The 14,176-nt window shown below is 43.7% G+C and overlaps 7 protein-coding genes across 7 annotated transcripts; 5 read left to right on the forward strand and 2 right to left on the reverse strand.

Moving 5' to 3' along the window:
• Positions 1 to 138: 138 nt before the first annotated feature.
• Positions 139 to 2,169, forward strand: O0I10_003236 (uncharacterized protein; the record flags this gene model as incomplete). The annotated part of the gene is made up of 6 exons (XM_058483308.1): positions 139 to 437; positions 519 to 956; positions 1,021 to 1,252; positions 1,360 to 1,584; positions 1,640 to 1,912; positions 1,987 to 2,169. The coding sequence occupies 6 exons, from the start codon at positions 139 to 141 to the stop codon at positions 2,167 to 2,169; spliced, it is 1,650 nt and encodes a 549-aa protein (XP_058345927.1).
• Positions 2,170 to 2,802: 633 nt separating this feature from the next.
• O0I10_003237 (uncharacterized protein) lies at positions 2,803 to 4,641 on the forward strand (the record flags this gene model as incomplete). Its single annotated transcript, XM_058483309.1, has 8 exons — positions 2,803 to 3,007; positions 3,089 to 3,266; positions 3,330 to 3,432; positions 3,498 to 3,595; positions 3,656 to 3,863; positions 3,924 to 4,059; positions 4,115 to 4,303; positions 4,367 to 4,641. 8 exons carry the CDS (start codon positions 2,803 to 2,805, stop codon positions 4,639 to 4,641), a joined length of 1,392 nt encoding a protein of 463 aa, XP_058345928.1.
• A 1,045-nt stretch (positions 4,642 to 5,686) lies between these two features.
• On the forward strand, positions 5,687 to 6,268 carry O0I10_003238 (uncharacterized protein; the record flags this gene model as incomplete). Its single annotated transcript, XM_058483310.1, has 1 exon — positions 5,687 to 6,268. One exon carries the CDS (start codon positions 5,687 to 5,689, stop codon positions 6,266 to 6,268), a length of 582 nt encoding a protein of 193 aa, XP_058345929.1.
• A 192-nt stretch (positions 6,269 to 6,460) lies between these two features.
• O0I10_003239 (uncharacterized protein) lies at positions 6,461 to 8,717 on the forward strand (the record flags this gene model as incomplete). The annotated part of the gene is made up of 7 exons (XM_058483311.1): positions 6,461 to 6,796; positions 6,906 to 7,097; positions 7,164 to 7,538; positions 7,598 to 7,635; positions 7,701 to 8,314; positions 8,372 to 8,577; positions 8,637 to 8,717. The coding sequence occupies 7 exons, from the start codon at positions 6,461 to 6,463 to the stop codon at positions 8,715 to 8,717; spliced, it is 1,842 nt and encodes a 613-aa protein (XP_058345930.1).
• Positions 8,718 to 8,979: 262 nt separating this feature from the next.
• Positions 8,980 to 10,918, reverse strand: O0I10_003240 (uncharacterized protein; the record flags this gene model as incomplete). Its single annotated transcript, XM_058483312.1, has 8 exons — positions 8,980 to 9,063; positions 9,127 to 9,365; positions 9,423 to 9,559; positions 9,615 to 9,834; positions 9,899 to 9,956; positions 10,015 to 10,524; positions 10,607 to 10,742; positions 10,815 to 10,918. 8 exons carry the CDS (start codon positions 10,916 to 10,918, stop codon positions 8,980 to 8,982), a joined length of 1,488 nt encoding a protein of 495 aa, XP_058345931.1.
• Positions 10,919 to 11,040: 122 nt separating this feature from the next.
• O0I10_003241 (mRNA surveillance protein pelota) lies at positions 11,041 to 12,631 on the forward strand (the record flags this gene model as incomplete). The annotated part of the gene is made up of 8 exons (XM_058483313.1): positions 11,041 to 11,046; positions 11,115 to 11,242; positions 11,307 to 11,457; positions 11,517 to 11,771; positions 11,824 to 11,925; positions 11,982 to 12,017; positions 12,077 to 12,461; positions 12,522 to 12,631. 8 exons carry the CDS (start codon positions 11,041 to 11,043, stop codon positions 12,629 to 12,631), a joined length of 1,173 nt encoding a protein of 390 aa, XP_058345932.1.
• A 250-nt stretch (positions 12,632 to 12,881) lies between these two features.
• O0I10_003242 (uncharacterized protein) lies at positions 12,882 to 13,740 on the reverse strand (the record flags this gene model as incomplete). Its single annotated transcript, XM_058483314.1, has 2 exons — positions 12,882 to 13,234; positions 13,284 to 13,740. 2 exons carry the CDS (start codon positions 13,738 to 13,740, stop codon positions 12,882 to 12,884), a joined length of 810 nt encoding a protein of 269 aa, XP_058345933.1.
• Positions 13,741 to 14,176: the final 436 nt, after the last annotated feature.

The following is a 14,176-nucleotide window of genomic DNA, read 5'->3' on the forward strand; positions in this document are numbered from 1 at the left end:
GTTACATCCATATCATGGGATTTAATATGGTCGACTTTAGACTCATCGTGTTTCAACCCAGCATTTTCTGGATTACTATAACCCTTTATAAACGAAGGCATGAGCAACAATAAAGACAAGATCCTCTTTTCCCAAACGATGTCGTATCCATCGAAAACACCTCCCATGGCAATCCGTATGCCCAACAATGCGTATCCAGGATACGGATCGACACATAGCGACCACATGTATGATGGCAGCACCACTTCACAAACCTATCACACTGCAAGGAATGATCATTCATTTACTTCTCGGTCTTTTCGTGATACCCTGGATTCTTGCACTCGCACATCCATCATGTATATGGCAGAAAACCTCTCTAAAAGCTATCATGACGATCGAAGCATATACTTGCCCGAACCACCCCTCGATGAAGAAGTGGGCTTTGAATCCAGCAGGCATGTATAATATAGCCGCCATGTTTATGTTGCAATGTTAGTAAACTCATATTCCATGTCCTATTGTTTTATTTACTACAGCAACAAGCCAATGCAAGAGCTACGAGATACACTCGAAAGGACAACATCTACCCATGCAGATACAGTGCCCGGTTTTGTTCCTCTCTCAAGACATGTCACAGTGGCATCGGTGATTTCCGAGCAATTGAAACGACCTGATGAGCACGATGGGCATATCAAATCCACTTTTATGCAATCCATTTTCAATGCCATGAATGTATTAATTGGTGTGGGGATTCTTGCATTCCCACTTGCATTCCGATATGCAGGCTGGGTGCTGGGATCATTCATATTTGCATTCTGTGCGCTTGGTACGAACTATACCGCCAAATTGTTGGCACGTTGCATTGATGCGTCTCCTGGTGCAATGACCTATGGTGACATGGGAATGGCAGCTTTCGGTGAGCAAGGTCGAGCTTTTATTGGTGGCGTCTTTTTCGTTGAAATGGCTACCATGGCGTGAGTACACACATACCTACTTTTTGGTGTAAGCATCGTACTCATGTTGTTTCATCATACATAGCGTGGCTATGATCACTTTACTTGGTGATGGACTTCAAGCATTGTATCCTTTAGACCACGTTACCTCTCGGCTTCTGTGCTTTTGTCTCGTGACCCCATTTGAATTTCTTCCGTTACGAAAGCTGTCAGCCGCAAGCCTATTAGGAATTATCAGCTGTGCCAGCTTGGTGATCATTGTTCTCTATGACGGCTTTTCTAAAACCGAGCAACCCGGCAGTCTTTGGAATCCCATGGTAAGCTCAAGGGAAAAACCTTGTTCATTTCCTGTTTTGATCTCTCTCTCTCTTTTCTCCCCTGGAATGTTTGTCATTGATTGCATAAACATTGGATTGCGCAATAGCCTACAGAGATGCTGCCTTCGAATTTATACCATGTGCCACTCAGCTTTGGACTAATGATGGCAGGGTTTGCCGGTCACGCCGTTTTTCCTAACCTGCTTCGTGACATGCAAGATCCAAAGCAATACGATCGTATGGTGGATTTAACCTATATCTTGACAGTGACAGTGTACGTAGTCATGGCAATAGCGGGTTACCTGATGTTTGGATCGGAAACTATGCAAGAGGTAAACAAAAAAAGATCACCTGCTTGACAGCAGCCTTAACTTTTTATGTTACTAGATCACACAAAACTTGGCGATTACTGCAGGGTATAGCAAGATTCTTAACTCTATTGCCTTATGGCTCGTGGTCATTACTCCAATTGTCAAGTTTGCATTGATGATTCATCCGCTTCATGTGGCTGTGGAATTATGGGTGGGAAGCAGGGCTTGGCTACAACAATGGATGGACATGGATTGGAAACACACCTTGTTTCAAGGCATCAGCCGTATTATTGTCACTATCATTGCCGTTTACATTGCCATTGTGTTCCCTGGTTTCGATCGAGTCATGGTAAGACATCCATTTACATCCATGGTATGCCTAATGTATGTGTATTAACAACAATGGTGGACGTCATGATGTAGTCTTTGTTAGGAGCTTTATTTAGCTTTGGGATTTCTGTCATATTCCCTATTGTGTGTTATCAACGGCTGTACGGCGAATCAGTGTCATGTTTCCGGTCATTATGCAACTACGGCATGTTGGTGATAGCAATTTGCATGGCAGCAACAGGTACTACTTGGAGTTTTATGCCCAAGGACTTGTAAGGGTCGACCCACCCCATCAGCTTCCCCCATCAAACATATGATACCCTTTCTTTTTGCAGCCCAAAACAAAAAAATAGTCCCCTTAGTGTATAGTTGATCTAGATCGCTTGAACAAATATATCATCCCACTGCTGCTGTGTTGCCATGGCATATCCATTATCCAGTTTCTATTGAATTATCCCATCCATACTGCTGTTCTACTTTAGCCATTCCCCAAAACAATTATAGAACTCAGACATCGTCCGATCTTTTTTGGGTTTGAGGATTTGTGTGCATATCGATCCGTGCGTTTTATTATTTGAAGTCCCCTCCAATGTGATATGAGTGGAATGTGCTTTCAAGTATTCACGTGAAGATAAACGAGGGCTATCTGGGTTATGTACACAAGATGATTTCTAGGCCCCGGGCATATTATAACACCAGAAGATATACATACGAGGGTGTTGATCGTATAATGTAAGAAACACACGTGATTCTAGACAAGCAACTTCTTGTGAAACAACACACAACTTTTTTTTTAAAGGGGAAGGAACTCTGTGTTCTCTTTTTCTTCTGTCACCAACTCCGGTTATCTTTATCAGCTCCCTCTTTTGCACTCGAAGTCATTCCTATCCTATCCTGTCAACCCTATCGATGCCTTCCATTGTGGAATCCTCAAGTGAATACGATCTCATCATTGTCGGTGCCGGCGTTTTGGGTTCGGCTGCTGCCAAGGCATTTGGCTCCGATGGCCGTCGAGTGCTTCTCTTGGAACGCGATTTATCAGAACCTGATCGCATCGTTGGCGAGCTCTTACAGCCAGGTGGTGTTAATGCTTTGACAGCGTTAGGCATGGAAGGTATGAAACAGGGGTACAGCTTGTGACAAAATGGGTATCCAGGGATACGATGCTCATTGTGTATTGCAACCTTGGTTACAGATTGTCTTGAGGGTATTGATGGTATTCCTTGCCATGGCTATGCGATTTATCGAGAGAATGAATGGGTTCACATCCCTTATCCTGTTAACGATGCGACTGGTGAAAATGCGGTGGGCAAGTCTTTCCATCATGGTCGATTCATTCAAAAGCTTCGAGCAGCAGCACGCGATACCAAAAAGTAAGCAGATAATAACAAGTGATTGATCATTGTTGGCACACCTATTTATCACTTTCTTTACAGCGTTGAGGTCAAGGAAGCTACTGTGACATCGTTGATCAAGGATGAGGATGATGATCGAGTCATTGGCGTTATGGCTAATCCAAAGGATGGCAAGGAGGAAAAGGTGAGTGACGAGGTCAGCAAAAGGTCTGCGTTTAGTATGTGGCTAATAGGCGTGCCATATTGTAGTTTTATGCACCTTTGACTTTGGTAGCGGATGGCCTTTTCTCAAAGTTTCGAAAGGAGTTTACTGAAAAGACGCCGGATGTACGATCCTACTTTGCTGGGTGAGTGGAGGATGATAACCATGTTGATCACTGAGGCTTATGTTCATATACATCGTACAGCTTCGAGATCAAGGGCTTGACAATGCCAATGCCAAACCATGGACACGTGATCCTTGTAGATCCGTCACCTGTGCTTATGTATCAAATCGGATCCAACGAAACGCGTGTGCTTATTGATGTCCCTGGTAAACTTCCTTCCATTGCCAATGGCGATTTGAAACGTTACTTTGAAGAATCTATTGCACCTCAACTTCCTGAATCCATCCGTGTAAGTATTACACAGCCTATGCTGTTATGGAAGTAACCGCTGACATACTTTAATCTTTAGCCAAAGTTTTTGGAAGCATTGCAAACCGAACGATTGAGATCTATGCCTAATGGTTTTCTTCCTCCCTCGGTAAATCAAAACAATGGATTGATCATTCTGGGTGATGCGATGAACATGCGACATCCATTGACCGGTGGTAAGTGCAAATTGTTATATCATCATGGTTCTTTTTATTGATCCTGGGTCTTTAGGTGGTATGACGGTTGCATTACAAGATGTTGTTCTTTTGAAGGAGCTCCTTTCTCCTGAAAGTATACCCTCGTTCACCGAGACGGACGTGATCATTCAACAAATGGGTGCATTCCACTGGGCACGAAAGCGATATTGTACAGCAATCAATGTATTGGCTATGGCTTTGTATCGACTCTTTTCCGCACAAGGTAAAATCCCGACAAAGAGAATGGTGTCATTGTGAGCAAAGCTAATCATGTCACACACCATAGATTCTGATTTGGCGGTATTGCAGCGAGGATGTTTTGAGTATTTCAAGTGTGGTGGCAAATGTATCTCAGAGCCATGTGGACTGCTATCCGGTTTGATCCAACGACCCATCGTCCTCATTTATCACTTTTTCGCTGTTGCAGTCTATGCATTGGTGGTCGAGTTCAAACGTGCCGGCTGGTCCCAAGCCCATATCAGCTTCATCAAGATCTTTACAGTCCTTTACGCTGCTTGTGTGACAATCTTCCCATACCTTTGGTCAGAAACCAAAAACTGAAAATGCCCCTCATATCCTCTTCTTACGCCGGCTTCCTTTTTTTATCTACCTTTGATCCCGTATTTTCCATTTTGTTGTATTCGTTTTCTTTTTTTTCTCATGTTACCTAATAATTGATCTACCTAATAAAGGCATATATAATGATGAGACCGAGTCATGTATCTGAAACCGCTATATTGAATCGTTGCACGAATTTGACAGGGTCAGGCAACTTTAAGGTTGAGACAATGGTGCAACCCCTGTGCGACTTGCTTAATTGTCAAAAAGCACCACATTTACTTGCATGAAAGTGCATACATCTTTGATGACAGATATACTGCATGGATCGTACACTCGGCATTTGCATCAAGCGTGTATTCTTTGTGAGATCTTTGCTCTTGCAGCATGTTTATCTGATCGCCTCTTGAATAGGGTGTGAGTGTCCTACTTTCGAAATGATGCAGTGGTGTGATGATGGCATAGAGGAGATGAGTAGGAAATCTGAGACGATCTACTTATCGGGGAGATAATATGCGGGATCCTATAGATCATACAGCCTTCTTGCTTTTCCTATAAGCGCATAGAGGCTTTAGCGTGGAACGAAAAAAATCGATTGAGGATGCATCGAGTGCATGTTTGTGACACCAGGGATTTTGAATGCTCTACACTTTGACAACACCCTGTTCCACGGAAAGCAAAAAGGAAAACTAGCAGAAATATGGAATGACAATGGAACAAGAGCATGCGATAGGTTCGCTGTCAGCTTATTGGTCCCCCAATATGCTCCAATGCATAGATAGCTAATTTTCTTGGCTGGAACCACACGATTTTGGTGCAATGATCGTCATCGATTTCTGGAGCCGATAAGAGATTCATGGCTGTGATAGGACATGTCTTTGACCGAAACATTCCTCGGCCTGACTTTTATTTTGCATGGGATAGGTGCGGGAAGAATCTTTTGTCTCCACACGAAGAATAAAGGGCAGCTTCAGGAAAAGTTGTTGCAGCACGTTTTTTTTTCTTTTTCATTTGCTCGTTTGTTTGTTTGTGTAAACAAGTGTCCTTGATGGTACTCGTTCAAGATATACCTGTACAGCGATCACAGCCATGGCCCATTGGCCAATACAAGCCAATGTCGACTTTACCACCACATGTTAATGCATCCTCCTCCTGCTGGCCACGAGAAACTGCATCCTCTGCTGACAGCAGAACAAGTTGCTTTGATCGACTTATGCGACATGTCAACGATTGTATTCAAAAAGACGAAGAAGAGGAAGAAGAAGGAGATGACGATGATCTTCTCGATACCAACCTTCCCAAAATTCAATGCTACCGCTATGCATGCAAGGGCATCCTCGTGCACCCATCCAAATTCGGCGCTATGTCTTGTGAATCAATAAGCAATGGCAGCGTCTCCACGCTTGCAAGTAGCAGTGCTTCTAGTTGGTGTACACGTCGAGATAGTGATAACAGCACCTATAGCAGCTGTAGTACAACAAGCCGTCGATCACCATCAGTGCGCTTTACAAGTGAACCACCTCGCATTCATTGTACACCTCCTCCATCCTCATTTATTGAATCACCATCATCATCAGCTACTGCGCCATCCGCCTCCTCCCAATATTGTCCTCAGCAACCATTTCAATGAGCTTAGCATTGCTTGTACCACCTGATCGTCGCCTAATTTAGTCAATTACCTTAGCACCACCACACACAAACCCCTCCCCCTCATTTTGCCCCACGCTTTTTCTTGCGCCTCGATATTGTGTATATTTCCCTTTTGTTTTTATATCTTTTTTCCTTTTCTTTTCATTTGCTCTCTCTCTCTTTGTGTAAATAAATGGACGCCAGCGATAACAACGGTGGTCCGCCGCAACTACCTCCACGCAATGCAATGTCTCATAGCGAACTAGTCCCACCTCCATTACCAACACGCAATCGTGCACGTTCCACTTCAGACGTCTCTGCCACTTCTCGACAACGATCGTCTTCAACTTCCAATCCGCGCGACGACAATGTGCAAGGCATGGCATTACATTACGCCTATCTTGAACGCCACGTGCGTGGTATGAAACGCACCAGTGTTGTTGGACTCACGCGACCTGATCGCCGGCAGTTTGAAGATCGCAATGACGACGGCAGTACCAGTGTTCGGTGGAAAGAGTACTTTGAAGCTGTAAGCATTGGGATGATATAAGAAAAAAGTGACCCTTTGGGTGGATCATGTTGCATTATCCATTGCATGAACGATAAGCTCATATTCTCTTTGTCGTTTTCTTTCTTAGTGGATTCAATACGTTATCAATTCTTTTGCAAGTGGACACGTGGATGATCACCTTGAACCATTCTCGATCAAAATTGTACGAAGCGGAGTCGATCGGCTATACGGCTTAGGATTACCTCTCAAGGAACCCGCTTTATCGGCAAGGAGAGTGTATCGATGGGAAAACAAATGGTTGACTGGAGCATTAGCATTGGTAGGTTACTATTGTCATGGGGTTGTAAAAAGGAAAAGCATATGAATGACTGGGGAAAACATTTAGTTGTATTTGACCTTGTGGCACTATGATCTGCTGGTGACCTTTTTCTTCTTGTCATGCATGGGCTTCATTGTTTCAGTCCGTGTTGACATGTTTGCCCAATTTGGTGTCGAAGCATTAGCCACCGCTGCAGATGCAGAAACGGAGGACCAACCAGCATCATCATCATCCACACCATCATCATCATCATCGTCATCATCACCTGAACAACAAGAAAATGGTAAAAGTGGAAAGCACATGAGGCAATTCTGGAGGCGATTGAAACAAGATTTGGGCACCACTGAAGTCAATTATGGATTCAATGTATTGGAAAAGAAATCACTCAATGATTGGTGGGGCGACATTAAACGCAAGTATGGACCTACAGGACAATTGTTTGTAAGTCGAGGTTACTCCCACTAAGGGTGATGTTGCTCACCAATGGATTGGATGGATAGTTACTGGATCTTGTGGATCGATTGGAGCGTGTCAAGAAGTAAGTATTGTATTATCTTGCAAAACTATCAACATGTGGCTGACTTTTATGATTGAATTGAATAGCTTGGTCACCTGGAAGCGACCTGAAAAGACACGCATACTTCTTTGTATCCTCTCTGCCATGGTGATTGTGTTCATGTTCATGCCATCACGTTACATGACCAAATTGCTGTTTCTATATTTGGGTGTTGAATTCTTTGTATTGCAAGCCTTACGTTCTCATTATCCTCGTCATCGACGTCTCTTTAACGTGATCGATTGGTTGCTTTGGGGCGTGCCAAATGATGCTGAATATGCCATGGAAGTGATTCGATTACATCGTTTTGCCGAAGATGCGCCACCCCTTCCTGAAGAAGCTGAACCACAACCAGATAAACGGCGATCCTCATCAAGTGCTGAATCTTTAAGTGAGTCAAGTGCTACGGATGAAAAACCAGCTACTTCAACCGCTGCTACACTAGCAATGATGGTGGCAGGTGCTGCCGTTGGTCAAGTAAAGCACAGCATTGATGAACAATTGGCCCGTGCTACCAATGACAATGATACTCTCAGCGATACGGGCAGTGCACATAGCACAGGCATTCGACCTATTCGAAACAGCAGCAATCTCTTTGAGCGCAAAACAAGTCAACAATCAGTTGTTTCGGACAATGACCCAGAGGTGGATGTGCTCGATAGTAAGTCATTGTGTTCTTCTAAAAAGATGGGCCTTTGATTGACACCTATTTATGTAGCGTACGGCTGTGTATATCGTGGCAGTATCCCTGGTAGGATTATCTTGACAAAGAGCGGATTACAATTTAGGACATCACGAGTGACAGGTGCACGCGTGCTTGTGTACTATTATTGGCGTGATATTGTCAGCGTAAGGAAATCCAAGAGTATCAACATATTGGTATGGCACACCAACGGATTGGATATCACCACGGTTGATGGCGAGGTATGTTAACAAGAATCATAGCTTGGATAGGCTGCGTACTAATAGCTAATGGTATATAGGAACTCCACTTTGATAATGTAATTAAGCGTGATGATTGCTTCAACAAGCTGGTTGCTGCTGCGGGTGATCGATGGAATTAGCCACATGTCGTAGACGTATCTCTTTTAATAATATACTAGCGGCCCGATTGGCTCGCATTGCTTGTATGTAAACTTTTGATTTCTCGTTGAAAGAGTACAATTGATAATAGCTCAATTTCCATTCTACAATTGCCAGGGGGTTATCATAGATGCCCGGCTAAGTAAGATTATTCATTATCTTGGATGTTTCCATTGTTTGCTTTATATTGGATAATTGAGATTGCACTCTAATGACATGAGGGAATAAAGGTACACTATTGATCTACGATGACAATAAGAGGTTTTCATAAAATGTCAAACCATTGGGCCCCTGATCTCGGCAAACAAGTGCCTTTTGCTCTGCAATCTATACAACCCATGCTTAACGTTAGGAACGTTTGCTATCCTGATGTACATGGGAAAACTATACCATGAGATGTTCGGTTGCCACGGCTAATGCATAATTCTCCAATTCCGCCAGACGCAGTGATGTGATGTGTCCGCCTTGTTCCTTGATCCGTTCGAGCACACGTTGAGCAGCACGTTCATCATCCATGTAAAGTGATTGCACCACGAGTAATCCACTTGGAAATTGTCTCATTCGAAACGGCAATTGTAGTACTTCAAATTGCATGGCTGCTTTATATAGATCCTCCGGGGAGATGAATGCTATGTACGTTGTCAGTGTATAAGCAAAAATTGGTAATGAGCCACATAGTCACTTACCCACGCCTCTTGCCCGATTAAATACGCAGTATAAATCCGTCAATGGTTTCATGGAATCTTGTCTATCGAGGAATTTGCTCAAGAAATCGGCGAGCTCACGTGCTAGTTCTTGATGATATATTGATCCAGCCGATCCACTAATGTTTTTTCCATAAGACGCTTGCTTGTCCAATTTGATCTTAACCTACTTACCGCGTCACTGGATCCGAAATACCAAGGTTTAGTAATGTAGTCCTCAAAGCAGAAAGGTCGTCATTGTTGTTGGATTCTTTGTTCATCTTGGTTGAAATGGATTCTGCCAATGATACCATTTCCGTTGCCTTGGCCATCAACTTGTCCAAATCCTGAAATGCCTCATCCATGCTCTCTTGTGCTTCCATGGTGGATTTTTCAATGCGGCCTTGGATAGCGCCTATTCAACACATTCTCCCTTTAATAGGCTCGTTCTCTTGGACCGATCAACGTTTTGTACTTACTGATACCAACACCACGAGTAATCGGCGATGCAGGTTTCTCTATAGGAGATTCCACAGGCTGAGAAAATATGGATTAACAAAGGGAATAACGCCATTTCTGATATCGGTATACACACCTTGTTGTTCCATGCTTTGACATCCACTGCTTCTTTGAGCTTCGATACAAATCCAGAGAGGCCGCCGCTCCGAAAAGCGATGCGTACATGTGCATCATCGTCTAAAGGCTGAAGTTGTGTTGCGTGCAACATGTCTGATATGCTTGAATGATTGGATAAGGATGGATTTGCGAGGCTGGCACCACACATTTCACATTGTATCATGCTTGGGTGATTTTGAAAAGTGCAAACACGACATGCTGAGCTATCTTTATGTTGTTGATCTGATGTGTCTGTGGTGGTGGAAGGGGTATCTTGAGGACGTCGAACACCGCATAGTTGGCATTTCTCTATGGTTGTGGGCGGGTTTGAGAATGAGCATATGGTGCACACCCATGATTGCTGTAGTAGTGGTGCTGATGGTTGTACAGTGGTTGATGTTGATGATGGTGTTGCCGAGGATGATGAGGAGAATCGATCAGCTGCTTGAAGATGAAGGATAATCTTGGGCGATGAACGAAGAAACCCACTCTATGCCATAACATTCTTGTCAATTCTTGTGACCTTTACACATCATCCCAATGTTCCCACCATCCTTCTCTTCCTTACTTACAAACGTTTCTATATCCTTCACCATACTCAGAGGCAATTCAACTGCACGCTCGGCTCCTTTGCTGCTATCAACATAAATGATGCGGTGCGTTGTCAAGTAGCATACACCATCCTGGTATTGGTCAAGCTTCTCCTTGCTATGGGTGGGTAGGTTGTAACGTTTCAATGAGCATAGAACCTCTATTGACAAGTATACCATATGTCATTACCGTTCATAGAGCCCAACATTGCCTTGCTGAATAATGAACGACTCTGATTGCTGTAGAATGGGTCGTTGGGAGGTGGACACTTGTGCCCGTTCAAAGTACTTCATCGGGGGCTTACGACAAGAGGAGTAGACGAGTGTGGTCGCGGTGCATAAGAGAGTTGAGCGCTGTGTGGTAGGCTTTTTTCCACCTTTTCCTTTCTTGAGCAACCCCCAACTCTTTTGCCAGTATGAGAGTAAGACAAACACCAACACTCTATCAAAGTACACCACTGACGATCCAATCGACTTGCAACAACATTAGCTCATCAACAAGACTGTCGAGAAAGATGCAACGGGTCATGTCACTCTATATCCCGAAGAGCTGGAAGATATGTGGCACGTTTACAACCTGATCTCCAAGGAGGATCAGATCAAGGCTACCACCTTTAGGTAAACGGGGGTCTATTTTGCCAATAGTGTGCTTCAATGTCCTTATTGATAATATGATGCATAGACGACTTCAATCCGAGAGCTCTACTGGATCCACAACCAGCCAACGCACACGCATGGTCCTCACTATCACTGTTGAATCCGTGGATTTTGATCCTCAAGTTGGTCTTTTGCGTATCAATGGTCGTGTTACATCCGAGAACCCCTATGTTAAGGTAAAGGAAGGATGAATGTGTGTGGCGCAGGTATTTGTATGCTGAACAGGATCTCGTAGTTGGGTAGCTATCACACGATCGACCTCGAGTTGAACCGCAATTTTACATTGTATAAGCCTGAATGGGATATCATTGCTCTGGAGCGTGTGGATGAAGCATGTGATATTGCTAAACAAGCAGACGTTGCCGCCATTGTTTGTCAAGAAGGTTTAGCCAATGTTTGTTTCCTTACCGAGCACATGACGGTTGTCAAGCAAAGGATAGAAACACCCATCCCAAGGAAGCGAAAGGGGTCTGTGACGAACCATGAAAAGGTAAAGGTGACTCTTTGGATACCAAACAATGATTGACTTGGGATGATAATAGGGTCTGGAGAAGTTTTATGACCAAATTTATCAGGCCATTTTGCGTCTTTTTGATTTCAATATTCTCAAGGCAGTTATCATTGCTAGCCCTGGCTTCGTAAGGGTACGTGGTTTAAGCAGTACACGCTTGTCATCAAGATGACTCATTGATGTGATTAGGAGCAAGTATACCAATATATCTCTGATCAAGCTGTGGTAAGTACTAGTTTATTCTATTGCATGCAAAGAAGGCTAACGTAATGATTATCTACTAGAAAACAGAGAACAAGACAATCCTTGAAAATCGGTCCAAGTTTGTGCTCGTCCATAGCTCCAGCGGCCATAAGCATTCACTGAATGAGGTTATGCAAGATCCTTCCATCCAAAATAAGCTTGCTGATACCAAGGCAGCCCGTGAAGTACAAGCTCTTGATGAGTTCTATGCAATGATGAATGCGGATCCTGATCGTGCCTTTTACGGGTACTCTCATGTGGCCAAGGCAAATGAGCATGGTGCTATTGGTACCTTGTTGGTGACGGATGAATTGTTCCGGTCAGCGGATATTGCAACGAGACGCAAGTATGTGGATTTGGTTGAATCGGTCCGATCCATGGGAGGCACTGTTCGTGTATTTTCAAGTATGCACGTATCTGGTGAACGTAAGTTGTACATGAGGTGTATGTCTATATTGGAATTGACGACGTTTGCGTTCTTTGTAGAATTGAACTTGCTCAGTGGTGTCGCTGCTATCCTCACATTCCCATTCCCTGGTATTGATGATGGCGAGGAGGAGGATGAGGAAGGAGAAGGAGACAACAATGAGCAGTAGATGATAGAATGAACCCCTGTATCATGTAGTAGTACTTGAAATAGAGTAGTATGTTATATGAAAAAAGATTATTATTGTATATACACAAAATGAAAAACGATTATCGCTTCAAACAACGCATGGGATAAAGAGCTGGGGGTGGGGGTTGAGGTGTGAATGATGAAGATATGAGTACGAGAGAGGATATGAGAAAAAGTATGTACGTGATGCATGCCAAAGCGGCTGTTGTTGTTGTGTTGTATATAAGTAATCATTGCTGTTTGAGGACATCCTCACCAAACAAAGCTGCAGCTGCTTGAGCCACGACAGCTTGGGCTGCTGCTTGGGCTGCTGCATAGTTCATGGCAAGAATGGCATCGATAGCTGCCAAAATGTCAGCTTCCCACCATCCCATTTCATAATCCACCAAGCCATAGCGTTCGAGTTTGTCGGCCCATGCAACGACCATTTCACGTAATCCATACAAATGTTGATCGGTCATCCGCTCCACTTCGCTGCTAGGTTCTTGTCGTTGAGCCAATGCATATAACCAGCAATTGTTCAAGCCTGCCCAAAACTGCTCACGATCGATTGCATTGTAAGGATGGTCATCCGATGTAAGGCCTATTCGATCCATTAATAAGAGTTTACACTACTTCATCCTTTGACTTACCCAATTGCTCACAATGATCGACTACAGCACTTGTAGCTTTACTTAATGTTTGGAATCCACTGACCATGTTCCTTTGTTCCACGTGATCCAATGTTGCTTTCAATTGTTTTTGGATTTCTTCAAAACTGGTGGTGGATGTCGGTGGTGGCGGCTGAATAACAGTAGGCACATTGTTGTTGGCAGGAACAGCAGCTGCAGGTGTAACCATCGTTGCCGTGGTTGTTGTAGCAGGTGCACTTTGGGTTGGCGTGGTCGTTGTACTGGTAGTAGTTACAGGCGTTGACGTAGAAGCGTTTGCTGATGGTACATTTTGCGCTTGTTGAGTCTCGGCATCGTTGGTCGTTGTCGCATTGGTTGTGGATGCTTCTTTTGAAATGGGTAAATCGGCCACCATGTTCTCGTCAACACTGCTAAGAGGGCTGGAGGAAGTAATGGAGAGTGATTCGCTTGTTGCCATGGCGGCTGTATCTTGTACGTCGGAAAGGGATAATCGAAAAAAGATAAAGAAGCGGATGCTGAGTCGTTCATATTGGATATTAGTTCATCCATCGAAGGAAGAAATGCTGCTTACACACAACATCTTGAAACAGATCATCATCTCGTATCAAAAAAACATTGCCACCCTACATTTATGGGCGTGCATAATGCATGAGGGAGAGGAGGAGGAGGTGTCTAACATAACCAGGGGAAGGTGGTACCACTCAAATGACAAAGAATGGAAGATGATAATGAAGACTGTATTGGATGTACTCATCAAAATGGGTCATCTAACATAATATAGGCGTATTCTACGAGTGAAAATAGGGAAATGGACTAGGGATGATGATGGATGAGATTGCCTATGGTTGTTTGCTGAATGAGAAATGATGCATATAGTAGTAAACAGGAACAAT

This window comes from Lichtheimia ornata, assembly GCF_029851405.1.
Source record: "Lichtheimia ornata isolate CBS 291.66 chromosome Unknown scaffold00010, whole genome shotgun sequence".
Taxonomy (NCBI): Eukaryota; Fungi; Mucoromycota; class Mucoromycetes; order Mucorales; family Lichtheimiaceae; genus Lichtheimia; species Lichtheimia ornata.